This window comes from Camarhynchus parvulus, chromosome 1A (assembly GCF_901933205.1).
Source record: "Camarhynchus parvulus chromosome 1A, STF_HiC, whole genome shotgun sequence".
Taxonomy (NCBI): domain Eukaryota; kingdom Metazoa; phylum Chordata; class Aves; order Passeriformes; family Thraupidae; genus Camarhynchus; species Camarhynchus parvulus.
The window spans coordinates 18066879-18094767 of NC_044586.1; the positions used below are offsets into that span (position 1 = coordinate 18066879).

The 27889-nt window shown below is 39.0% G+C and overlaps 1 protein-coding gene across 2 annotated transcripts in view; it reads left to right on the top strand.

Moving 5' to 3' along the window:
• Positions 1–27889, top strand: part of SCUBE1 (signal peptide, CUB domain and EGF like domain containing 1) — a 196158-nt gene that overhangs the window by 115819 nt on the left and 52450 nt on the right. For both annotated transcript variants that reach the window (XM_030959460.1, XM_030959461.1), the window contains one exon: positions 11513–11629. In XM_030959460.1, the coding sequence (XP_030815320.1) occupies positions 11513–11629 (117 nt within the window). The remainder of the gene's footprint in view (positions 1–11512; positions 11630–27889) is intronic.

Below are 27889 nucleotides of genomic sequence, written 5' to 3' on the forward strand. Positions count from 1 at the left end.
CCTGTCCTCTGGTCAGCTCCTCTTGAAGAGGCAGACCTGACTCATTTTTCATTGTGTTTCATTTTCCTTCCTCTACTCTTTAGCAGTCAATGAATCAGGTTCATTTGGGCTTAACACAAGGTGACTTCAGAACAACTGCCAACACTAAACATCTTCCTCACCCTCAATCCCTTTTCCATTCTTCACAGAATTCACAGAATCACTAGGTTGGAAGAGACCTTAAAGATCATCAAGTCCAACCCATGCCCTAACACCTCAACTAAACCATGGCACCAAGTGCTATATCCAGCCTTTTTTTCAACACATCCAGGGATGGTGACTCCACCACCTCCCTGGGCAAACAATTCCAGAACTTCATCATCCTTTTCGTAAAAAACTTTTTCCTAATATCCAACCCATATTTCCCTTGGCGCAGCTTAAGACTGTGTCCTCTGGTTCTGTCAGTTACTGCCTCGAGAAAGAGACGAACCCCGCCTGACTACAATCACCTTTCAGGAAGTTGTAAAGAGTGATCTCTTCTCTGAGATCACTGTTGTAAGAACTCCATTTGACCATAAAACATTCTTGCTCTGACCCTAGAAGATAAAAAGTTGGTTCCTTCTCATCACAAGAAGAGGGGTGTGTAGCATTGTGGTTTTTAATTGTAATGCATTTCTAGCAGTCAGTTTTGTAATCTTTCTTATTTTGTACTGTTACAGCATATTTTATTCTTGATGGATTGTTCCTTTTCCCCCTGCGTTATTGGGTTTGCCCTGGCTGTCCATCTCTCCAAAGATCTGCCCCTCTGTTCCTTCTTCCTCCTCCTATTGAATGTGAATCCTTCCCCAAGCCTGCCTCTTTTTCTAGAAACTTCCCTATCAATCTTGCATCCTTCGAAACCCCACTGGTTTGTTTAAATTATTCTCCTCCCCTGCAGTCCTGTATTGGTTTAAACATTGTATTCCCCTCCTTGTGTTCCACCCCCAATTTCTCCCAATTGGTCTAAGATTGTATCCTTCCCTGAGACCTCCTCCCCCTTATAATCTGATGTATGCAGTGGAGTTTGCTCTTTCTGGCGCTGAATCTCCGGGAATAAGCTTCTTTGGAAACCATACGGAGGGCCTCTCCCTGATCCCTGTCCCTACCCTCGGCACAGTCTGCAGTCCACCTGAGCCGTAGAGCTCCGATACCCTGCAGCTGCACCCCGGATTGGGCAGCTTTCTGTGGGCAGCCCACCTGTGCTGTTGGTGCTGGGAGCTGGTCGGAATAATCTGGCACCGTGGCAGGGTGTACAAAGTACTTGTAAGTATAGCAAAGAGCAACAGGACAATGAGCCCATCGTGGAGTTGAGGAATTGTAGTAATTTCCTTTCCATGCTTAAGGGAAGCAAAACGGACACCACTGCTAGAAGTGTCTTCAGAAATCCAAACTGCACAGAAATTCACTCCTTCACAAGACATAATCAACTAATTTTGTGTCAGGGCAGCTGAGGATTTTGTCATTGGACATCGACTTCTTGGTCATCAGTAAGGTTATTTGCAACAGACCTCAAAGAGAGCGATGCAGTTCTCTTCCCTGGAAGCTGGTTCCAAGGTATTCTACTGTCAGCTGAAATGCTGGTATAAGCTATGAACTGCATTGGAACTGTGCTGGTGTTTGTTACTTCTCAATTTTGCTTCTGCCTTGATTGCTTCTGGGGTGGCATTTGGAAACCAAGGACCAGGTTTGCCAGGCTGGGATATATGTGCACCTGCGTTATATTTTATCTCTGATTTCCTAGGAGTTGTTCACAGCCAGGGCTGTGGTCTGGCTGTATTCCTAGCACTTAACCAGCAAATACAGAACTAGTATTTTCACTAGTTCTGTAATTTCCTTGTTGTAGCAAGAATCATTTGATTTCTGCAGATGTCTCTTCTTTCATTATCTTATCAGAGGCTTTCCAGCCATTTATTATGAGCACCCAGCTACCTGCCTGGAGAGGTAAGTGTGCAGTCAGCTAAGACCATTCCCTCTGCACAGCAATAGCTAGAGATGTGAACTGTGGAAATTGCAATTTGGTCATTTCTGCCATGGATTAGTCGATGACAGAGAATATCCTCCCTGCAAGTTATGTGAGGCAGAATCATCTCTTTGCTTGCATTTGCTTGCTGTGGAAATTGTACTTCCCCATCAGCTCAATGCCAAGGATCCCAAACATTGCAGTAAACAGCCAAAGCCAATTCAGAATAATAGATCACAAGTGCAAGTCCTGCTCTGGCCACTTGAATGACGTGCCAGTACTCCCTTCTCTGTGTGCTGGTCAACTCTTTCATCCAGTGTTGTGCCTCCTGAAGGTACCTGGCCACATCAGCCAAGGTAACTGTGTTTATTCTGTCCTGGTCAAAGCTGTTTAGGTTTCATATCATTAGCCCAGTACCTACAATAGATTTTAATGAGCTGCTCATATCATATTAAATAAAAAACCCACAACTTGATCTTGTGCCATGGCTGACAACATTTGTAGCAAAGGCAAGAATTTAAATATCTGTTACATCAAAAAGGGAGAGATTTACAAATTTAGAGCTTGGGTTTAGCCATTTGAACCAAAAGTAGTACTCAACATCATATTTCTTGAGTCATCTGAATTTAATAGTCAGCCATATGGCTTCTTTTCTTAACCTCCGGTTATCTAAGGATTAGGCTGCCCTATTCAAGCGTGCTTTGACTGACTTGTCTGGAGCACCTGAAAAATAAGAAATCTTCTAATTTCTCTAGTGGGCTTTTTTTTACTTCCACCTCACTCTATGACACACAGGACTCTTTTTGAATCACTGTTTTCTCTTCAGTAGAGACATTCAGCTTTTTTTGATTACAGGAAAATAGAATCCACAAAGTTCACTACAATTACCAGAGTCTCAAATTTATTTTCTCCTGCCATGTTTAAAATGATAGCTCATCAATATGGAGATTTTTCTTCTATAGTCTTTCACCATCCAAAGATCTCTCTGCTGGTGACTCTGTGTGAATAACTTGTCCAAAATCAAGCATCTTGAAATACTATAGAATCTGTAGAATCTATCTTGAAATACTGTATAAGCCACACAGTGACAGTGTATATAATATGGAAATCTCATCATTTTCTGGATTTCAGGACTCTGTGGTAGAGCCATATTTAGCTTCTTTGCAGATCAGGAAAAGGAGCTGTAGAATGTATGAAAGCCACACATTCTTAACCTTAAAGAATCTTGTCATCTGATGAGAGTTTTCTATCAAAAGGCTTTTTTCTTGAAAGTAGGTTTTGTGGGGAAACTGGGTTTTCACAGTGCTTTTGCCTGGGATGGTCTTCAGAAATAGGGAGACAGAATGTACACAGACAGAACGTACTTGTTTGAATATTCATTTGAAATGTAAGGAAGTGATTCTAAAGACCCTTTCACAGTGCATTGCCACCCCTGTTCAAGAAAAATGTTGGTCTATAAAGTCAGACTAACTCATTATTGCCTCATGTATATGTTCCACCCTTGGGGCCACTATTGGTAATCAATAGCTTGATAAAGGCTAGGGATTTTTCAGTTTCAGTAAACATAAAAGCATAGAAAATGTGAGCTGGGTTTCTAACATGCAATTTAATGGCTGAACTACCAAACACTGGAGTAAAAAGTGTACGAGATCTGGTTTGCAATCAGAAAATTTCCAAAAACCTTACGTTGTTTCATTCCAACGTGAATTAAAAACGGATTCTGCAGACTTAATTTTTGTCTTCTTTCAAAATAGAATGAGAGTGATACTACTCCCAGGTTTCTGTCTCAAAGAGCAGGATGATGGGCAAGCTAGTGTTTGTTTTTAAGTGTTCTTTCAAAGTAGTTAAATTCTATCCCAGTTACAGCCTACCGAGGGTCACTTTAAGCCAAGAGCATCTTTCCAGCATGTACTTCAGTGCCTAGCTTTGTTGTACTGCCTCCTAGGATTCTTTCCAATTACTTAAAATATGTCTTTATTTTTCTGAATGGCTTTTACCCGACTCAGAAACACTCACTGTCAGAAAGCCAAGTGTGTTTCTCTGTTCGCATCATAATCCTTTTGTGCTTTAATCAATAAAGAATTGCAAACATTTCATTAGCAGGCATATTGCTAGGAGGTTCTATAATTCAGTTACTGACTGTGAAACCAAGACCTCACTTTAACTCCTTCTGTCAGTTCTACTTTGCTGTATGAAATCATAGCAAACAGGGGGAAGGAATCCCTGAGGTCATTCATGCATTCTATGTCTCCCAAGGGCAGATCTTTTCATCTTGAGTTACCATCACTTTTATTCATTGAGTTTGTGAATGGTGTGCTATTTCCTGTAAAAATCCCTTTTCATTTCTTTGCTGATGATAAAGACTCTGACCTTATCCAGAATTCCTGGCCATACCTTCCATTGTTTTGCTTTCCCATTTTAATGAAAGGATTTATCCAAGGTCAGGAGATAATGCTTCTTCTCGATGTTCAGAGAGGTTCAGTTTTTCTTAAATGCAGCTTCTCTATCTAGAGAGAGCACCACAGCTACAAGTGTTAATTTTAAGAACCAGACTGGACTCATAGGATGCTTATAAAACACTGATCCAATCTATCAAGTGACATTCTCTAAATATGTAGTGTTCCCTGAAGAGGAATCAAGTTTTTCTGAACTGAGAGCTGAGGGGTTCATGATTCAGTGTAAGATTCGCCTAGTTTTTTCTTCACACATTCACTAAGTGGCAGGGCAGAATTCTCATCCTATTTTCATGCAAATAAAATTCTACCAATCATGAAATTGCAAGGAAATGAGGAGACAAGCATAACGAAGTGAAGAATTCCACATCCTGCAAGTTACCCTTTCTGTCTTACCTTTTTCATTCGCTGAATATGAAGCTCTTTCAGTTTCTCCTTCATCTGTTCACAGCTATTTGTTTCTTTCATTATCCTCTTGTGAATGCTCTTTCTCTATCCTTTCAGCATCACAGAGCATAATTTGCATGAGAATAGCACAGTTCTCCCTTAACTGAAAATTGAAATATTTTGTGTTTCGTTTCTTCTTGTGCTTGTTGTCCTTTGAGCCCCTCCCTGTACCCTGATCTACTGCCACATAGCACGTGTACCTCATGTACTGCTGCTTTCAGTAAAATTCTTTTTATGGATGGCAACAGCAGTCTTATCATCTGTTCTCTGTCTCATGGCTTTCTTACTCATACTGCATATTCCCTGTTACGTAAAGGCAAGCTGATTTTATAATCCACAGAATTTTTTTTAATGGCCTTTCCTGAGTTAAGTTTGAATCTCTTCCAACTTTCAGGCTTTCAGGATTTGTGCATTTTTGATCAGAATTTGGGGGGGATCTTCAGTGTGGTCTTTTTTATTCAGTTAGGTAGTCCTTGTTCTTAGGCATGGTCATGCGCTTCACCTACCGCTAGTGGTTAAAATTATTTACGGATTCTCTAGGTAAAAGTTGAGAGGAAGAGAAGGAACCCCAGTTCAAAACCCCAATTTGTCTGGAATTCAGAAAGAGCTCTCTTTGGTGGAGATTGTGCTGTGGCACCAATGTAAAGGAAACAGATGAGATGTCTGCACAGGCAGCCTTTGAGCCAGATGGCGCAAAGTGCTTTTTCAGGAGGGGAGGGGAGGCACAAATTAAGGACTCCAGACACTTTGTGTATTAAACTAAATGAATTCAACATTGTTTAAGGGGAGGAAGCCAGTACCACTCAGCTCAACAGGATCTTGTCCTCTCATAGAACTGCTCTAATACCTTACCATTATCACTTTTTCAAAACTGCAACATAGTTTGCACAATGGAGCCCTGGTGTTGGTCCCAAAACACTACAGTGATGCAAGGAATCACAACAGACAACGGCAATCAATGGTTTCAGATTAGAACTTCTCAAAATTCTCAAAGCCATATGTATGACTATCTTTAACAGACGTCCTTAATCTTTTCGCAGTTGTTCAAAGGTGATGTTTCACTGTGAATTAAAGAGAAATAAACTCGTGCTTAGGATAGGTAAACAGGTTATCATTTGATTCAGAGACAGTAGCAGTTTACAACAGCTTTAGTGACAGCACTTCTGCTGAGAAGCAGCTACTGGGAGGAGTTTACCCTTTTTGCCATTCCAGTTGCCAGGAATTATTTCTTTAGAGGTATTTTTTTAGGAAAAACATGGTCTAATTAATCCACATACCTTCTTGTTGCACTGGCTAGAACTGTGAGTGCACTAAAGCACCATTTAGCTTTAGTTGCATGAAGATTAACTTGTTCATGTGTCTGACCCCTGAATTCAAGACGGTTATTCTGAGCATAAGGTGCCATGTTCGGATCTTGTGCAAAATCCAGACCAGGTGTAGAAGGAGACATGATTACAATCTGAGTATGGTTACTCATAACTTTACTTAGATTATTATTTACTTGATAGGACTTGATGGCTTCTCTAAATTCTGAGCTCCAGGCTACTCCATTAAGAATTGCTCTTGCCTAGCATAAATATTGACTCAGAATAAGCTCAAAATAACATGGCACAGATTTTGAGCCCAGTCATCCTGTTTCTGCTGACCCCAATAAGCTTTAGTCCACTGCAAATGAATTCCAAATAAAGGCAGTTTAAATTGCTGGTTTTCTTTAACTTGCCCTTTGGTTAGTGTTATCATTTGGGTAATCATAGGAACTAGGTGGTGGAAAAAAGCATTTTTCCATTTTCAAGTCTTCCTTTTGGCTGTACTTACTGCTTACCATGTCAACCTAAGCAGTTTAGAAATCTGGCAAACTTAGAGAATACTCTTCAGTTTGGACTACTATGTGTTTCATCTGCAGTCTACCAGTTGCTGCAAAAAAATCCTTTTCCTCTGCACAAGGCCTTAAGACAGGGGGTCTTAAGGGGGTCTTCCTCTCTGATTCAGAGGAAATGGCAATCATAAGCTCTACAGAGCAGTCATTTCATTTAGTCCAAGAACAACTTTTTCTGAGCAAGAAGGTGCCATTCAGTGTCCCTTCATGCTTTTCCTAAGAGACAGATGCTGCAAGGCGCCCTTGAATGTAGGTGATGACTTTAGTGGCTTCCCTCTCCCATTTTCACTTAGGTTGTGTAGTTCTTTTGTTTTCACATCAGCTGGGTTTTTTTCTTCTGTTAAGACTTCTTTGCACATTTTACACACATTCTTGAGAGCAGCTCTTATGTTTACAATTGTTATCCACTCTTTTCAGTCATTGCGTTATGATCAGGAGTCTGGGAACAAGTGGGATTTTTCTGGATCCTGTTGACTTCAGACTGCCATGATGAGTAACAGAAAAGATCGGAGAATCACTTCTCCATATCTCTAAATAAAGCACCTTGGTGCTAGATTCCCCTCCTCTTGCCTTTATTGGTGTTTACCTTGTCCAGTTTTAATACCTTTCCTCATGATTTATCAAATATTATAGAGAATGACCTAGTTAAGACATAGATTACTGAATGATTCTCAGATGTAACCCTGCTAATCTCAAGGACCTATGGAATTTTGTTCTGCTTTGCATCATATCTTAGTTCCTATAAAACTGGTTTGGATCTTAGTCCAGACGGAACCAACAATGAATAATAGAGAATCCAAGATTTGCCTGATTTTGACCAATACCCTTAAAATCATGTTATGTTCTTTCATTCATGAGATAAACTGAAGTCACAGAAACTGGCTTTATAAAATAATTGACTACTTTAAAAACCCCAAACAAACAGATTTTTACTAGAAGGTTGTATTTTAAATGGTTGTATTTTAAATTGTTACATTTACTTGTTTCATAGAAGAAGCTGAAAATCAGGCTTTCAGAAATATTCTCAAACCATGAGATCTGTTCAGAGTTTCAGGCATTTAATAGTTTCAAAGCCAAATAAATCCTGTCTAGTGTGACTCTTTAAGAAAGTGACTTCTTGCCACCTGATAGAGATTCTGGTTTAGTTCAAAAGCTTCAGAAGTAGAACCTAAAGAGCTGCTCTTTCCCTGCTAAGCCATTGCAGGCACTGGAGTAACTTCACCTGGTAACCAAGTCAATGTTCCTGATCTGGTGCTGAAGGACTAGCAGCTCAAGCTGATGCTTTTTAATTGGATATTTTAATATCCAGAAGCAGTGCATATCCCATAGTGCAGTGGACTAATGTTAAAGCAAGAGTTCCTATGGATTAAACCATAGCACATTGGTAATGATTTTAGATATTTCTTGTCTGTGGATCCATTGAGCAGACACATGAGAGATTGTTCCAAAATTAGGAGCTTACACTGGAAAAATACAACGTAATATCTCCCAGACCACCTCATATAAATAGATGCCCTTTTCTTTAGATCCCTGTTTCTGCTTGAATTTTCTGGTATGAATTCAGTAGGGATGTAGATGGGGCTTCAAATCACTTTAAATTAACAGTAAGGTCCAATTGTTTCAGATTTTGAGCTTTGTCATAATTCAGAAGCAATCTAAATGTCAGTAACATGATGCTGCTTTAGTTGCGTCTTCCAGGTTTTTTTTTTGCTACCTTGTCAGAACAAAAAAAAAAAACCCAAACCAAAAATCCAAAAAAAAGTTTGAAACAAACAAAAAAAAAATATGCTAAAATGTTGATACTGTCTTTCACAGAGAAAAAAACAGAAAAAATTATCTGTTGGACCAATATCACCATGAAGACTTGATCCAATTTCTAACGTCTGTTCTTTCCCTTCCATAGCTTCTCCACTGTGATAGAATGGAAATAAGTAATTTACTTCTCCTCTTGGCTTGAGGCCTAAAAATTGTGTTTCAAATATATGCTGAGGTTTGGTAGTGCTGAGGTGAGGGATGAGTTGGTGTCACCCCTCTCAGAAACACAGGTGGTCCTGCATTGGGTTTGTGCTGTGTGTAGCCCTCAGCTCCTCTCTTTGATGTAGCCTCTTTCCCACATTCTGCTATTCATGTTTGCTTTCTTTTACCGATGTTTTCTCACGACCTTGAGTTTAAGGAATTTCATCAGTACATCTCTCCAATTATCCAAAGTGTGAGAGGTACTGTCACGTGTCCTCTTGCTCACTTGGATCTTCATTCTGTTAGGAGTTCATCATGTATGAAAGTCAGAGTTGCTAGGAAGGTTGCAGGGTATTTACCCTTTTCGGTTTGTTTTACTAAATCTGTGTGAAAATAAGAAAAGCTGCCTTGATTCCTTCTATTTATACGTAGAAATAACTCTTGTTCATTGAATGACCCTTACCCTCTAGATCCAGTCATCCATGCCATGAGAAAAAAAAATTGTTGTGTCTATTCATTTTCACTGGATGTCATCCAGAAAGCAGAAATATTACTGCTTATGTTCATCTTGTGTTGACACACTGCAATAAAGGAGTCTTCATATGCCAGAGTTAATCTGCTAACAGAAGATTTACTGCTCTTTGCAGTGCCATGCCAAACGTAACCTTCAGCACTTTCTCCTGAGTTTTAACCTTAACTCTTTACTCCTGGCAAATCCTCCTGCCCTTAAACTGTGCCCAAGTTAAAAATTTTTAATGACCTGATACATTTTGCCTTCCCTGAAACATAAAATTATTATGTGATACGTTGGTCTACGAGGATGCACTCATGTTCACATACAAGTGGAAATGCCAGAATTGTCATTTGCAGAATTCTTCAAGCAGAAGTTTCAGCCTGTAAGTCTATAAAATAGTGCTTTCCAGAGAAGTAGATGAAAATCAGAACTATATTGCTTAAACAGTTAGGTTGAGGTCCTGCAAGGTGAGCAAGAACTGTCTGAAAATCAGGAGCTGCTCCATTTTCAGAAATCCTTTCCAGATAACACGTCAATCCCTTTGTTAGCTGTGCTTCCTGGCAGTTACATGCAAATCCATTTCTATACTGGTAGCTCTCTCTACATGATGTCATTACATAGCAAGCAGACATAAAAATATAAAATCTGTCTGGAGGACCGTGTGTGAATGTATATGGGCTCAGGGACCTGTCCCATGCTGTTAATGCATGTGTGCCCCAAATCTGTGTTTCAGTTTGTTCTTAAGTGCCAGGAGCTTATTTCACACTGGTGGAGAGGCCTATGCCAGTGCAAAAGAGAAAAAAACAGTTACTCTTTTTTTTAAGCAGTGAAGTTCTTAAAAATGGCCAGTCTAAGTTCACCTTGAGGGCAAAGCACTTTAAAATAAAAATCTTTTAGTACTAGTCAATAGAAAAATAAAGCCTGTTCTGTTCTGTGTAAATAATTTTTGATCAATGTACTGTTCTAAAGCAATTCCCAATTAGCATATCCTATAGCTGATTGTCAGACCCTGTCCACAGGGTACAATTGTGACACAGGCTGTGAATATTCAGCAATAGGAGTCTGTAAATCTGAGTAAGTAATGACAAAGCCTCTTTAGGGAAAGAGGTGAGCTGAGTATAATAATGGCAATCTTGGGGGGCAGTGGGGTATTTTAATTTAATCAAATCCAGAGCAACTGAAAAAGATACTATTAAAAGGACTTATTCTCTGAAGTAAATACTTTTCAGAAAAATGTACAGTTCAAACTGACGTGCTAAATTGGCATCCTTACATCCACTCCATTCTGTGGATCAAAGAGAAGTTAATCATTTCCCTTGCCTTTTATCTCCTTTATGGATGTGTTTGTGAGTATGTGTGCATATGCATGTTTCCGGTGTGTGCATGTGCATACATGAATAACACCAAACAATGGCAGCGAGGGAGGGGTTCTTGCTTTTTCTGTAATGAAGTTGGAGATTTTATTTTTTTTTAATCCAGTGGTACCTAATAGTCACTGCCCACTGTAGCAAAAGCTCAGAAGTATTGCAACTTTCTCTTGCCTGTGTTTGCCCAGCCACCCTTCTACATACTACAAGCACTGGGAAATTTCAATGACACAGCTTGGAATGGGTTCAGTGACCTCAATTATGCCCTCCCACCCACTCCAAACTCCTTTCAATTTGCAAAAAGCTTTAAGTGGACAAAACCCAGATGCCTTTTGCTTGTAGTTCAGTAAGAACAGATTGGGCATGTAGATTCTTGTCAAAGTGATATATGTAGTTCATTTTCCATTAACTCTTTCTTAACTAAGGGTTTTAAATTCTCAGTTCCAAGCCTAGCACTCTGCTTTGCTTTCTATTGTTTTTAAAGTTCATTATGCCTACAACATCATTTAAAAGTGGACTTTAAAATACCTCAGCTAGACATTGACTGATGCAAAACGGAATGTTTGATTCTACTTTTAAAGGCAATCACTTGTTTTTTTTCTTTTTAAACTGGTTTCATATGTAATAACCCATCCTATTGTCTAAGAGAGTTGAAAAAACACGAACTAAATAAACTAAGTAAAATCTCCAGTTTGGGAGGAAAAAGAAAGCATGACTTGTGGAAATGATTTACCAGTCAAAACCACTACGTGGACCCTGATGACCTTGAGCTTGCTTCAGTTGGCTTACTTAAAACTTACATTGCTTTTAATATGTTGTAATATTGCCCCAAAGAGGCAGTGCCCTTCCCCTCCCCCAGAGCATTTCATTACACTGCCTTTCTCCCTCTCTCTCCCTCTCTGTCTCTCTTTCATTCTGCAGAAACATGTGCTGTCAATAACGGAGGCTGTGATCGGACTTGCAAGGATACCGCGACAGGGGTGCGCTGCAGTTGCCCAGTTGGATTTACCCTGCAGCCTGATGGGAAAACGTGCAAAGGTCAGCCTCTGTTTGCTTTGCAATGCATCATTTGCCTTCAGCAGGTCCAGTACAAGATGTAAATATGCAGTTATTTAATCAATACTTTTTAAGTCGAGGCAATACTGCTACAGTGATTGCAATTAAGTTCATTAGCTTTCTCCTTCCCTAATTTTTATGTATTTACCTGGTTCAGTGGTTTTTCTTTTTTATTTATTAGAGGGTTTTATTACTGCAAAGAAATGAGATGCAGAGGTCAAACTGTTTCAAGCTGAGCAGAGATTTAGAGGAACAACTCGGAGCTGCAAAAAGCCTTTAGTTTCAAAGGACATTCTGATACCTTTGTAAAACCTCAGTCATCTAATGGTGTCTGCATTTGTCTATTCAGAAAGCGAGTTACAATTGTCAAGCAATACTTTGTTACTTGAGAATAATCAACTGCTTATTGCTGAGTGAAGCCAGTTACTGCTTAGAAAAAAGCCCAGATCCTTGGTCATTTCTGCACCTTCAAAAGATAAATAGCCAGCTCCAAAGGAAAACCAAAATAACATTGACAAATGCAGGAGTCTAAACCACACAGCTGATGCTCAGGTTTTACTGCTCCAAAGGCAGCACAAGAGCCTTGCCATTCTGTCTTTCATGTGTGTGTTAAAGCTGGGGTCCGGGGAAAAGAGAGCAGAAAAAAGCATCTGATAGCGCTGTCAGGATGTGCTCGCGGTTAAGAAGACAGGGACAGCTCTCAAGTGTCACCACACAGACACACTTCAATGGCACATGAGGAGATTTGGGTACATGTTGGTAGAATCAGGCCATCCATAACCATCTTCCCACTTTCCCACTTTCCTATGTATTCCTTTTGAGCTTCTTTGCAAAAGACTTGGAGATGGAGATCCAGGAGGACATGACATGTATTCTTGTCACAGAGAATATTTTTCATCGCTCAGTGACTTAGCTTAAGTTGACCTAACTTGCTAAGAAATTATTGTGACTTTTTTTCGTTCAAATTAACCAGAAATGTCAGAATATCCTCAGTCCTGGACTTGATGTTACTTAAAATAGTAAAACCCACAAAAATAAACAGAAAATGTGTGGTTTCCTCTTGCTCCAGGCAGAAAAATCCTGGTGCTTGGGCATGATCCTGTTAGTATTTATAGAAATAACAGTCCATTTACCTGTTCATTCGAAAATAAAACATTTAAGCTGCCATCTCACACAATGTTAATAGTTAAGGGTGAGCACACATCAAAACTCAGTCATCTTAGTTCAAGCCGCATAAAAATAAACCTTCATTTTTATCAGCAGACTAGCTAAGCTGTAGCAGAACAGTAACAGTGATTCCACCAAGTGCTTAAAAAGGAGGCATTTTAATAATGTAACATGCACCTAGGCTTGATCATAATGTTTATTATTGAAACTGTGTCATGAATAAAAAGAGTAATTCTAAATTTAGACCTTTGGCCAGAGAACTAACATGAAACAATATTTATATAATAATCAAGACTATAATTATTCCTACAGAAAAATGAAATATTCTACTGATCCTCAAACCAAATACCTTAGCCCTAAGCTCTTTCACATTTTGCTTTTCCTCTTTTTTATGAGTAGAAAATATAAGAAACAAAATCTGTATTTTTATCATGCTGCTGGTTCTTTCTTACTTTCTTAAAATAAGCAGCCACTGGAAATTAACACAGATGGTTTAATAAAGCAACAAGCCATTTCTTTTTAACCTTTATTGACATTTTAGGAAATACTCTTTATCCTAAAATGGTAAAATATAAATTTTGAATTTGATTTAAATAATAAAATTTATCTTATGTATTGTGAGATTTCTGGCTAGATTCTGCTCTCCTGAAGTGATTTTGCATTTAAACCTATGCACAAATGATCCTGCACTTAAACTGACCAATGAAGTTTCTTGCACAGCTTTTGCAGGCAGCCCTTAGTCAAAGACAGTGATCTGTAGGATTTGCATCTCCTGAGGGCAGAAGTGAACTTTTTGGTGGAGTGACATTAATGTCCTTGGCTCCTCTTGCTGATAGGTAAAGCCTGGAAAAGACCAGGCAGGAGAAAGTCAGTGTGCACATATTCCTTCCTCTGCAATCTCTAGAAAAGAAAAGAGAGTGATCAGCACAAGTTTTCTCCTTGGATTTCTTTTTCCTCTTTACTCCCCTTGATTTGACTGGCCCACAGTTTCTCATATACCCACTCCCCTGTTTCCTCCAGCTGTAATTTTACATCTGTGTGGTAAGAGCAGGAGATTGTCTCTTGGATGCCCTTTAAAGCATCTTCAGGGATCATGGAGCTGTCACATCCTGTCTTTCTTGGGCACAGTTTTCAAGTCCATGGAGCATCACAGCGTGTCCAAGTGAGGTTTCTCATAGAACATCATTTTAAGGGAGGTTATGTTTCTAAATATAGAAGAAAGATATGCCATTGTCTGTTAAGGGAAAGTAGAGATGTAGGGCATGTAAGAGAAGCTAAGAGGAACTGGAAGGAGAATTAATATATTAACTGAAAAATGCAATTGTGGGCTGAGCAAAATGATTAATATGGTTAGGTTTAATTTAGCAAATAATGTTGACCAAAAATAATGTTTTTATTGGAAAGTCTGTGATTTTTTTTTAGTCCATTTTGGCATCTTCCTCTCTAAGCCATTTTACATAGTGCAGCTACTACATGAAATTATGTAGAAGCTTAGATTCAAGTGTCTTAAATAAGACTCAAAGAAACATCTGAATTTTGGGTATTGCAAAGTGGATGTAGAGTAATTTATGAATGTGTAATTCTAGCTCACTTGTAGGTGAATAATATATTCACAATAATGTCCTTTTGCTATACTGGTAGTTTATGGAAATCTGCTGACACATTTCTTCCTTATTTTTTTACAAGTGAATGAATTTTATTTTTTTTTAATTCACAAAATAGAAATACTATTTTTCTAAATAACAAAAATTTCTAGATTGTTCTGTTCAACAGTCAGGACTGTAGTCAGTTTTAGGCACTGTGTAGACATGTAATGGGAAAAAAAGTTTACTGTCCAGAATATCCACAGGTTTTTGTTTCGTAGTTGGGAATTGCATTAATTGTTTAGTATAGAAAAAAGGAAAGTATACATAAAAAAATAAAGACAAGTTCTTAAAAAAGAGTTTATGCAAATATTCTTGATTGCCAAAAGGTGGCAAAGAAACCCTTTTAAATGTAAATAATTGTTCTATGCTTTGTTTGCAACATCACAGTTCCCATTCTGTAGGTCTGTCATAGAAGCTGGCAGGAATTTAAATCACAGAGTACAGAACTGAGTCCTGACTAAAAATCTGGTATTCCTCCTGGCCCCTCCCAGTGTAACAGAGAATGGAAGGTGTAGGAGAGCAACTTCCAAGTAATACAAAGAACCTGCCTTCAGTGGTTTTGCAAGAGGTTGACCTCTTCTGTAGTGAGAAATGAGAGTTCATTGTTCCTCAAAGAATGAAGCTCCTTTTTTAATGCAAAGTACAGTCTGGTTTATATCAAATGTCAGTAAATTCGGGGGGGAAATTGTTGTGGAGATAATTTTAATATGGAATATATACAGGTATCTGCAGAGCATATCAGAAGACTACCATCCACTGTTGTGAAGGATTGCTTTGCTTTTTGGAAACTGGAAAAATCTTCTTAATCTCTGATTAAAAATCTCTGATTTCTCTGTTACATACATTACTTACCTGGTCTTGCAGTGAAATAAGAGCAAAAGTGTTGTCTATGGTCTAGTTAGAATGATCTTCAGATGTATTAATGGTGCTTGGATAAAAGTTCATTAACCTTTTGCTGTCTTTTAAAAATCAGTCTTGAACTCAAGTCCTCCCTCAGTTGGCTTGGCACACAATGGAGAATGCTCCTTTATTCCCTTCAGCTTTCCTGTCAGCTTGGCTCTTAGTAAGCCAAACCATGCAGGCTTTTGACAGCTAAGAGAAGAGACATTCCAGGCAGAAAGGGTTCCATGTTCTCCCTCTAATTAATGCTATTTAATTTCTACTGCCATTGTAACTGGGTGATGCCAGCTTGATGCTCAGTTCATTTGATGGTGTTGATTATTGTGCTACACATCAGGAAACAGTGTAGGTCACTTCCTTGAATGCCTACCAAGTTATCCCACAGAATTCAGCCAATTCAGGCAGAAAGGGAGACTGAAGATTAAAAGACATAGAGGCCCAGGATGCTTATTGCTCATTACCTCCTACCCACTTTTTAATATCCTCCATGTTGAGCATATCAGGGGTTCTGTGGTCCTCATCTCCCTTGTTTGTTGGTTTCTGTTCCTCCTTCCTGCTGAGTGACTTTTCCATGGATCCAGCTCCATTCTGCCCTCAGTGAGAAGATTCATCAGTCCAGCATTTTAATTATACTAAACACAGTTTGGGTAACTGATAATGAAGGAGGCTCATTTGCAAAAGACTTGTAGGGTTCAAGAGGAGTGAAGTCAGACTAAATTAGACTTAGCAGAGATTTCTGAAGATTGTTGAAATCCATCTGCCAAACTAGATCAAACAATAAAGATCTCACCTTCCTGAGGGCAGTTACAGGAGACAAGCTGGGCCAGGGAGAATTCTTTTGCCAGGATTTAAAGTAGAGAAGGACTGAGAATAATGGCAAAAGATGATGTCTGAGAGAGACAGGGACTTTCCCTTGTGGCTTCTCTGAGAAGAGAATCAGAGCAGGAGGAAGGGCACAAGCTTCTAGTATGGTATAAAATGTATGACTGTGTATATGATATATATGCTCCATTTCTGCTCTGGGACTTAACAAAGAAACTGTGCCCACAGGCACTCTTGTGCCCAAATAAAGCAACTTCCCAGCACTCTGCACCTAGAGGTACAGAGAGGAACTGTGCAGACTGCAGCCCTTGCTGAGCTCCTAGAGTCAAACAGCACAGCAAATGGAAGTTTTAAGCAGGAGAAACTGGATTTCAAAGGGTCATTGAGCAAAAGCAACATCTCAACTATGGCTTTCCCACAAACATCCATAAAGTGCTACCTAACTTTGCATAGTCATAGATGTTTGGTAATAGCAAGATGTGGATTATTTTGTTCAGCTGATTTCCTGTTTTGTATCATTTCACCCGTATTTCATCATTTAATCTGCATCTTGTGAAGATGCACCCTTAAGGGGAAGGAACCTGACAACAGGATTTTGGGATAGTCAGCTGGGCTGGAATGTCAGGGGGTTTAGTAGCAATGTGGTATTACATGTTCATAATGTACCACCAGCTGCGACTAACCGCATCAGGATCAATTCCTGTGCAGGAACAGGTCTGTGCCAAGCCCAGGTGATCTCACAGGTGTGTTTGGGAGACAGAAAGTTCCCTCCACATCCCCACCTAGAGATGGAGCATTTTCTTGGCTGTGTGACATTCAGTCAGCCCTTCTCAGTGCTCTGGCATATTTAACCAGAGCGGTGTTACGCTGGGGTTATGTGCCTGCATGGCAAACATTTCTCCTTCCTGCTGTCTCATTGTCATGGTGACCCAGCAATGGGGTGGGCTCTCCACTTCCTTGAAACAGGCCCCCATCCTTCAGCATTCCAACGCACCAAAGAAATGTGGCACTGACGCGCTTAAATACTTGACTGTGCTGCAGTGGGAGTATCAGAAATGCCTGACTGGTGAATGATCTGTCCAGTAACTCAGCTCTGAAACCTCCTTTATCATTAAGCAATCTAGGGGGGAAAAAAAGGAAAAAAAGGGGAAAAAAGCAGGAGTGTAGCGACTAATGAAAAATCTTAAAGAACTGCATCAAAGTTTATTTGAAAGAAGAGGGAAATTTTGCATTGGCTGTGCTAGCTTGATATAGTAATTACATTTTTTAAATCTTGCTTAATTGCAGCCTATTACAGCAGGAAAATGTGTTTTAAAATCAGTTTTGAGTACATAAAAAAAAATGAAACCCTGAAGGTGAATTAAATTTTGAAAATGGAATTGTTTCCGTGAGAAGAGAGTTTTTTTAAAGAATGGGTTCCAATGAAATAAAGTATGTCATGTTTTGTTAAATATGAACTGAAAGGTTTCATTAAATTAAATGCTTTAAATGTATGCTTGACATCAGTTTGGTATAAGATTATGACTCAGATGCTGAAGGTTTTCCTCTCTTTTCATTAAGAACACACTAACACTAAGTGAAAAGCTCACTGTGAACAGTTTAGATGGCCAATTTGGCTTCATTTCCTGACTACAGAGTATCTGTGAACAGTTATGATTTCCTCCATTCTTCCATTAATCAAAATTACATAAAATTTTTTTCCGTTTTTTTTTCACTAAATTGGATTAAATTGACTAGAGCACTTAGAATTGCATCTTGTCAGTCCTAATCAATTCATATGAAACTGAAAATGTTTCCTCTTTTTTTTTAAAAATACACCAGACAGAGCATAGGTTATTTTTACTATTTATTAATAGTAAGATATAGGTGTTAATCTCGTGCATCCACCATTAGCTTGCCTGAATTATGATAATACCTTTATTTCACTGTGATTGATTAGGTAAATTTCAGAGTACTATGTTTTTTTCATTTGTTGCCTTATGCAATGGTTTTCCTGTCAGAGTACCTTTGATAAACTCAGGTTTTGTTTGATTCATATCCCCGATCAATTTGACAGTTTTTTTACATGTTAGTAGAAATTAGACAGTAAAATATACCCCAGTGCAAGAAAACCTCTAAAATGTATGCATCAGTCAAGTTTACACTAAGGTAGATGAAACTTTCATGGCTTATATGACCACACTTCTCACAAAAATAGAGGTCTCAATGCCTTTAGAGTCAAGACTGTAAGTTTGGAAGAGACCTTCTGAACTAAATGAGTCTGACCCAAGAGAAAAATACAAGACAGACCCAAATGATTTCATGTGAATGAACTTTTTTTTCCCCATAGTTGTAAAGTGATCTCACTAAAAGTAGTCACCCAAATACAAAGCTTTCCTTGGTTTAATTCATTCACATACATCACCATTTTAAATGGAAAGGAATTTAAATTATCTCCTGAAGAGTTTAACATGTAGACGCAAATCTGTTCATAGCTCTCTGACTATTCCTGCTTTGAATCCACAGCTTCTTTCTATGTACCTCCCATGAGCAGTATGTGCAATATCTGTGATGCTTCACGCAGTGCAAGGAGCATCAGTGGTCTTAGAGCAGGTCATGGGGCTTACAAAGAGAGCTTTTCCCAGCTCACCTTTCTCTAGCAACATTAATTTTTTTTTGAACACATGTGAAGAGGTCAGTTCAGCTCCATCTACACAGACACATAGGGTTTTCGAGGAACATAAGCATTATGAGCCATTATCCATAACAAGACATTACCATTTTCCAATGCTTTCTCAAAAAGAAGAAAAAAAAAAGGAAAAACATACATACATGCAAATGTTGTGAAAGAATGAACTCAAATGAAAGAAGTAGCTGACAGTCATCACCTCCTCCTCTGCAGTCAGAGTGCTGTGATACCAGCAAATGTCAGCATAAATGTCAGCTTCAGAATTACAAGCAGCAGTGAGTTTTTGAAGAGGATCTCTGGCAAAGCCAGAAAGGGCAGAGACCTGCTTGTCTTATTCCCTTTTCTTCTGATTACATTTTCCTTGATCATTGCACCATGGCCATCTCTTATCTTTCAGAAAATTTAGGTAGTTAATAGAGTGATTGTACTTTTTACATTTGACTCTGGTTCATAATGTCAGTGCTTCATGCCAGAGCAATGTGGTGTACAGAACATTCAATTTTGTAACATTCTGCTGATATAGTGCCTTGGATTCATAGTTTGATTTGGAAAGGAGCATATAGGAGATGGTCCCTTAGCCTTACCTTAGTCAAAGGTGCAGTGACAAGGAGTGAGAGAGAGCAGCTTTTCCTTTAAGCTGATGAGTAGCATCTGTCTGTTTGCTGCACATAAATGAAGGTGTCTGGGCTGGATCACTCTGGGATATCCCAGAACTGTAGTGTGCATGTTTTTTGGATCTGTCAAAAGTACCTAGGGGAAAGACAGGATTACTCTCAGCATACTTTAACTTACTCTGCTGGAAAAAAAAAAATGCCAAACTCTGCAAGTAGAACAAGATTGAGATATACTTAGTACTTAGACTCTCTATGAAGAAGGTGACCTGAGCACATAAACCGCTTTACTCATGATCCTTGGGAGTGGCAAGTAGTACAAATGTTTTAGGGTAATAAGTCAGATACACTTCTGACTTTTTAGGGGAAGATTTCTCAGACATTTCAGAAAACTGAATGCTCATGGGATTTCAAGTCAAGAACCTCAGTAGGAGAGGCACTGAAATTTGCTGTTTCATTTTTTAAAACAGATGTTGTCATCCTCAGGCCTTTGTGTAGACTCATTTTGTGTGACTCTTCATTTGATCCCCAAGGCTACAGTTGTCCCCACTGTGGATGCCCAACTAGAATCTCCATCCTCTCTCCTATGCATCAGGAGAGATAATACATACAATTTGATTTCGCACCTCACACCTTTTACTTCTCTCAGGAATCCCTCAGTGAAGTGTGTTCTAGAATATAGTCAGAAGAATAGGTGACCCCAAGGGAAAATAAGCACAGCCTTTGGTAATTCCTGATGGGATTAGAGGTCTTACATCATATGGTTCAGCTACCTCCAATTTGTACAAGCTTAAAGAGGTGTGCATTGGGAAATAACATGGGACAGCTGGCACCCTCTGAACTCATCTCTTATTGCAATAGCATGCTCCTAAGGACATGGAAAGAGTTTAATCCCAACCTGTGGGTTACCACTTTACTTGTCATGACAAGGTTAGCCTTTCCACTTCCCCTCAGAGAAACACAGTGCCTCTCCTTGAGCTCAATACTAGAAACAAAATATAAGAAAAAATGTTAATATAGTGGTGCTAAGAGGCCTGTATTGTCCATTCAGATGTGGAAGTCAGTGCAGGGCAAATTCTCAGTCCCTCTCTGATTTTCTTCAGTGTTCCTCCCTCTGAAAAACATCCTTCTCCAGGGGAATCAGAGTGCCTTGATTTTTTTCAGTGGCAGGCCAAGGCCAACTGAATTTATCAAATGATTTTGTCAAAGCCAGTCCACAAGCTGTCTGAAGTCAGAGGGTAGAGGTTTAGAAGTTAGCTATTAAAGTATATGTTGTCTTTTAGCAACCCTTATGTGTTGACTGAAGTGGTTCATTCTGAGCCATTCCTCCCCCCCAGATGGCTTTCTCCCTACTTCTCATCGATTTCAGCCAAGAATAAACTTCCCAATAATCAAATCAAGATCTAGTTTTCATTATAATTCATTATAAGCAACTCTGCTTCTATCAGATTTCATACACAACTCTGCTTTCAAGTTACAGCAGCTTACCCTCCCAGTGTTTGCCACAAGAAATAAGTGTGTGTTCAAAAATAAGCCCATTTGAGTTTGCTTCTCTGTACCTGCAAGCGAAGAGCCATCAGAAAATAGATCAGGTGTATTCACAAGCCACTACAGCTGCATGTCAGAACAAAAAATACCTTTTCTCTCTCTATGCTGATCATAAGGCAAATACAAATCTTGTGGCTGAGGTCTGTCTTTTAGCCTAAAAACAAGGAAAAAAATAAATACAAAAACCTCTTATGTCTTTGCATGAACAGAGGGCCACCTTTGCCTTGCATGAGAAGCCAATGCCTAAATTAATTCATGAACATGAGACTGAGATCAAGAATGATAGTAGTGAAAATGTGGGTTCTGCAGTAGTTGGATTAGTGCTTTTAGGAGGAACAAAAACATTTGTTTAAAATAATAATTTTCTATATATGTGTGGTGCGCAGATTAAATGTGCAATTAAATGTTCCATTAAAATAGCTTAACTTCCTTAAAATCCTTCTGACAAACAAGTTCTGACCATTACCCAGTATTCTAAACAGTTAAAGGGTTTTGAGACCACATGCCATTTTCAGGAAGCAAGGAAGAAGCACTCTTGGTAAAGGCAAATTGGTGTGAATCCCAAACTGCTCAACTGCAGAAACCAGCAGATTTTTTTTTTTTTAATGCTGCTGCAGCTAGATCACCCTCTCTCTTCCCCTTCCCAGGACTCCTCTTCAAGTGACAAAAACATTTGATTAAAAAAATAGAGGCATTTGTGAAAAACATGTAACCGAAGGCAGCCAGTGGGTGATTTCATTCTGTGAAACAATAGATGTGTCTGCCCAACCAAAAAAATATAACAAAACCAACATTAAATGACAGGAAAATTAGGAATTTTATCATGAAAACAGTGGTCCTGTTCAGGGCTTGAGTACTGGCAAGATTTTCAGAACACACACTTTGGGGAAGCCCTGAGACGAGTCCTATAATTGGACCCGCTAAATGCCTCTACAGGGAAGTTTTTGGCATATGAATCAACCACATGCATGCTGCAGAGATAACAGGTAGGCTTGTAGTTGATAAGAGAAGAAAACACAAAGGGAACTTATTTGTTAGGAATGACAAATGAAAGATAAAGCCAAAAGGGAATATTAAAATACAGAGGCAGTTTTGAGGTTATTTTTTGTTTGATATGACTCTAAGCAAGATGTGAGACCATCTGTGTCCAAAATAAACCATCATAAACGTCAGGACTGAGAGAGGGGAAACTGAGAAACCAATGGGAGAACAATGATCAAGTTCAGCTTATCAGAAGAGATGCTTGTTTTAGAAGATGTGGGTAAGACTCCCAAACTGGATGAGAGGAGGAGTTCCCCAGTAGCTACAAAAGCATTTTCAAAATAACTACATAAATGTGGATTAAAGAAGCAAACATAAAGGCCTTTTTGCTGAGGCTGCAGTCATTTTAGGCTATTGCATCTATGTTGTCCAGGTCTCAAGACAAAGAACATGCAGGATCAATCCAGTGTGAGGAAAACAGAGAAGCATCCAGCAGGCAGCTGTAGCAGCTCATTAGAAAGCTCTGTGTCATGTCCAGAGAGAGAACCACAGCCATCTGGGCCAGCCCTGCTGCCCTGGAAACAGCTGTTTCTAGACTTGCTAAGACTGGGAAGTGACTCAAAACTAGGTTTCTATTTTTTCCCCCCACTTTTTAGAGCAAACAGGGAGTTGACTGTTCTTGGTGTGTGATAAGAGAGGTGGTAGATTATTAGACTGAGGAGAAGGCTCAGAAGAGGTCATGGTAAAACCATAAATTGTGGAAGAGATGTTGGAGAGGGGGAAAAGCTGATGGTTGCCAGCAGAAAATGAGTGAATGAGTAGGATTTGAGGGAGAATAAGATGGAAAACTCTTGGTGGTCGGTGGTGACAGTGGTCAGAAGCCTAGTGGGGCAATCAGAAAAATGAGCAGTTGGACATGCGCTGAGGAGTATGTATGTGACTGATTTAGACACATAATTGATTCAGACTTTCCAAGAGACAGTTGAAGTTTCAGACTTCAGTGATGAAAAATCAAATCATAAACCCATTATTAAAAAAGAAACCCAAGAAATGCAAATTTTAGATATCAACACAGTCAAAATTTGTCAGAAAGAAGAAAATGGAATGAAAAAAAAAAGAGAGAGAAGGGAGAGCAGAATCCTTCTAACTGCTGCTGCAAATTTATCTAATCCAGAATATGTGTGAAACTATCACTGTCCCCTATTTTTAAGGGAATTGCCTTTTAGGTTTTCAGCTGGGCCTTGGGTTTGGGGTTTTTTTAGTTTAAAGAGATACAATTCATTTGTCTGCTCTAGACTTGTTCATGACAGACAAATATAATATAACAAATTATCTTCCATTTAAAAATTGCAGGCTTGGGTCAGCTGCCATGTAAATCATTCTGTTTCATTCCCTCCCAAGGGTTCCATCTATCCCCACAAAATAAATTCATGTGTACTAAGTTAGGGGTTTTTTCATGAGTGGGCAATATCCCTGCTCCCTAGAAACTTGCAGTTGTTATTTGTCTTCGTGAACCTCCCCTTTGAAAATGCCAAATCCTTTAAATTAATGCTTCAGAGGGTCATATTTTGCATTTCAGTTGTTGAAAAGACCTTGCATTTATTCAACAATATAAAGCCCCCTGAGGATCAACAACCACGGTATATTATGGAATAGTGTGCTGTGCTTTCTGTTACTTGGGAGCTGACTACTCACATGATCATAATTTCCAACTTTCCAAACTTAAAGCATTTTTTTCATTATTTTATCATTGCCTTTTTCATTATAAAATATGGTTCTTCTTTCTTTAATATGACTAGATCCTGCTCTCAGTGATGCCTCTGTCTTCCCTGGTACAGAGCAAATCCCTGGCTGCTTGAAGTAGTGTCTTCAGAAACTTTTGGAGGGTTAATTTTTGGTCAGCATCCAAATTTCTTTGATTTATTAAGAGCTATTTAAATTATCATGGACTAATTGTATTCAAGTGCCTCTTTCAGAAGGAGTAGCTTTATCCCAGGAAAGCTAGTACAGTTTCACTGGGATTTTGGAGAGAACATCAGTACCTTTAACTGCCCTTAATACCAATTTTTTAAATTAAACAAACACTTTTCTAGAAGCAAACTGGGATTCTTGGAAATAAGCAGAGAGCTTTCCTGAGCAGTTAATAATTCCAAGGGGGTAAATGAAAACAACCATGGGTAAATGGAGTTCATACACTAAACCTAGGGATTCTTATATCTTGGTCCAATATTGCAGTTAGCTCACTTGCCCCTTTGCTCTTCATTCAGACTATATTGAAAAATTAAATACAGTAAAAGCCAGGCCTTGTTTTTTAGTGACACCTAGCACAGAGAAAATGGCCAGGGATGTCAGGCCCATAGTTCTATCTGATTTAGTCCTTAAGAAACACTGAATTAACTCTTTTATTCTTGTTGTTAACCTGCAGCAACCCATTTAGTTCTGCCTCTGCTCCTGCTGCATAAACATTAGAGTTATTCTGGTGGTGTGGCTGTGTGAATTATTACATTGCACATGGAATTATTCTGGTGGTAGTGGCTGTGTGAATAATTGAGGTAGGTAAGCAGTCAGCCCAAAGTATTTGCACAGTTCTCTCCCACTGTTTTCCCCACAGCCTCCAGATCTGCCTGTAGTCACCCACTGGCCACAGGTACAGCCCAGTTTCCCAGAATCTGATGTCCTGTACTTTCCTCATGCTCTGTAAAAAACAGAGACACATTCTTTGGTGTCCCCGAGTTCACATGGGAGATTGAACAGCACACTTATTTCTCCCTCTCCAATGTTTTATAAAGAGTATTTTGATTGACGAAAGCATTTTGATTGATAAAATGTTACAGGAGGAGGAAAAGTAGTTTTATTTCCTAGGATTCCTGTGAGGTTATCTTTGCTTCTGGCAGGGGGGCACTGGGGAGGGGGGTAGTTTTAACATTTAGCTCAGCGTAGACACTGAAAAGACTATCAGTCTGTATCTTTATGTCTCCAGTTCCCTTCACATTCTGGTGTCACAGCCTCAGCTTGCACTGTTTGGGTTCGTAGCATTGCACTAACATGTTTTTAAGGTTAGAAAAGAATTCAGTGTTCAGCAAAAATTTTAAATGAAAATCCTTTCTTTTCACATTAGATTTAGTAAATCCCTTCCCCTTTACAAATGAGGGCCTAACCTATTATGACAGCATTTCTGAGTTTTTCACCTGCAAAGGTTTTTGTGTTTTATAAATCTAATTAACTGTAATAAGAAAATAATAGGACATAATGTTTGTTTTACAAGGTGATTGATCTCTTGGCAGCCTGGCGGACTCTTTTATTGATTGGTTGGTGGATAATGTCAGAGTGGATATGTCCTGGAGGAGAATAGCTGACACCTAAATCCATATGTGACAGATTACCATCTGTGTTGGAAGACAGGTTTCTTCGTGAAATTGCGAAGATAACAGGTGAAAATTGAGAAAGTGACATGAGGGAAATGTGTTGAAACCTGCCTCAACCTTTCCATGCTCTAAGAGCATTTACACAAAGCTCTCTATTTTGTGGGCAGCCTGTTTTCAGGATGAGGAAGATTAAATTTTAATTACATTCATTCCTGTCTGCCCAGTTTAGATTTAATGCTGTTAATTAGGAAAATGCCTTGTCCCACAACCCAGCTATAAAGCTAATTAAACAGAGAATCTTCATTTGCTACTTAGTGGAACTTCAGTTCAGTAATGACTATCATACTTTACAGTTAATTAGCACTGTGGGAGGGAAAATGAGGATGTTGTTGAAGCACAAAACTCAAATTCGAGCTGCTATAATATATGTTTTATTTCATTTTGTAGCTATCTGATGCAGGCAAGTTGCACACTATGCTACCTGCCTCCATTTCACATTTGTTAAAGAAGAATTAATTAAATGTATCTCTCCTGCAGAAGTGTTGTGTAGGTTTAATGTAATGAAGAAAATAAGCTGCTGTCCTTTGTAATCCTCAAGTGGAAGGTACTGCATAAATAGAATTATTCCTCCCTGAAACATGCAAGAGACAATGAACTGTGCAGTTTCAGGTGGAGTGGTGGAACAGAAATTTACTTTACTCCTAAAGTAAACATGGCCCTAACAGTGCTGCAGAGATTCACAAAGTCTTCCAGTGCGAAGCACTACCAGCAAGGAACCTGCTGCTGGATCAAACCATTCTGAAGCCCAGACCAGAAATTTAAAACAAATGTAATTTGACTTAAAAATTTTGACAGCAAATGACTTGGATTCCTAAGATTTTGTTCCATAATAGTGCATTTGAAAGTATTGGTCCTGAAAATACCAAATGATAATTACCAATCCTCAATTTTGCAAGTGAAATAAAGCAGGGAAGTCTTACACCTTGCCCAAATGTTGGATAAATCCATTGTAAAACTGGAACTAGGACTTCCAACTCGCTGGAAACTAACTCCACAAGAGCTGGCTTGATGCTTCTGGATGGAACAGCAGAGCCTGTGTTCTACTTTGATTTAGATTTTCTCATAGTGGCACTGATCCAATGAATCTGGGGATATGAAATTATCTTTCTATCTTAATGAGATATCCCTGGCATGCATTACTTAAGATGCTATGTAATATTATATTTAGAGTATTGCAAGTGGAGCCTGGTAACTTCCGCTTATGTTAATCCTGAGTTTACAAGTTTTATTGAGAAGTGGCAGGGCAAATATCAAAATAATTTCAGTCTGAGCATTGGTGGCTTTGTAATATTTGTAACGTAGAACAGCATGCAGTGCTAGGTGTTTTCTGCAAGCCTGCACTGATTGGCACCCCAGGGTAACCAGCTGAGTTGTACTCTGAAATTGGATTCAAGTGTGGATGAGTCAGTTATTTTTTCTGTTCCTCTATTTCCCTACCTCCAGCATGGGGTTAAAAAGTTTTGTGGCTGCTATATACTTTGTGGTCTGTGTGCAGCAGGGAACTAATATCTGTGTCAACAAGGCAACACTAGTTCCAATTTCTAGGGGACAGTGGTGATTTGTAAAACCACAAGGAAGAGCAAGGGAAGAAAAGCAAGGGAAAATTAGGAAATCAGGGAACAAAAAGAACTAGCAAACCAGCCCACCTTGCAGAAAATGTATTTATATTGATGTCCACTGTATACCGGTAATAGCGTTACTAATTCCAACACACTGGCTTTCATTATTAAAAAAAAGAAGCTTATGAAGTTTCAGTAATTATTTTAGGTTGATCTGGGAGTATATTCTTCTCCTGGAGTTAGGTAGTGTTTTAAATCTGTGAAGGATTAGACAGACACAATCAGTTCAAATATTTGTCCAGCCATTGAAAGGAGGATCCTCACTTCCGCCTGTGATGAGGCTCTGGAAATCTCCATCTCCATCATTGTTCAGCAGCTAAATGAAGATTGCATGTTGATTACCCTTTCATTTGCCTTTAAGCAGCTTATGTGAAATGTTAAGTTCTAAGTTACCTAAAATCCCTGTTTTTTAATTTGTTCCCTGGCCTGTATGCAGCGAGGCAAATCTCTGTGGGTTTATATGTGCACACACAAGTGCATACATGCACCCTGATCAGAACCAGCACCTTCCAAACATGAACTGCACTGAGCAGAGCTTAAAAAAGGTGCAAGTGGAACAGGAGCAGGCATTCCCATTAATCTTCACAAGATCATGAAAAGAAAAATAACAGTCTGCTTGCTTAGCCAAGTCAATTTGTAGCATTGCAGCTATGCAACTTAGCACAAAGCATCTGAGTTTCTATATTTTTATTTAAAGCTGATTCCACTGCCTCCCTCACATTTTAAGATCCTCAGAAAAAATAGGAGAATCTATTATTATAGATTAATATACTTATTACAATAATTATATTATGGGTTTTATGTGTTGTTTTTTTTTTTTTTACAAACCCAGGATTCATTCCTGGGTTCACATGG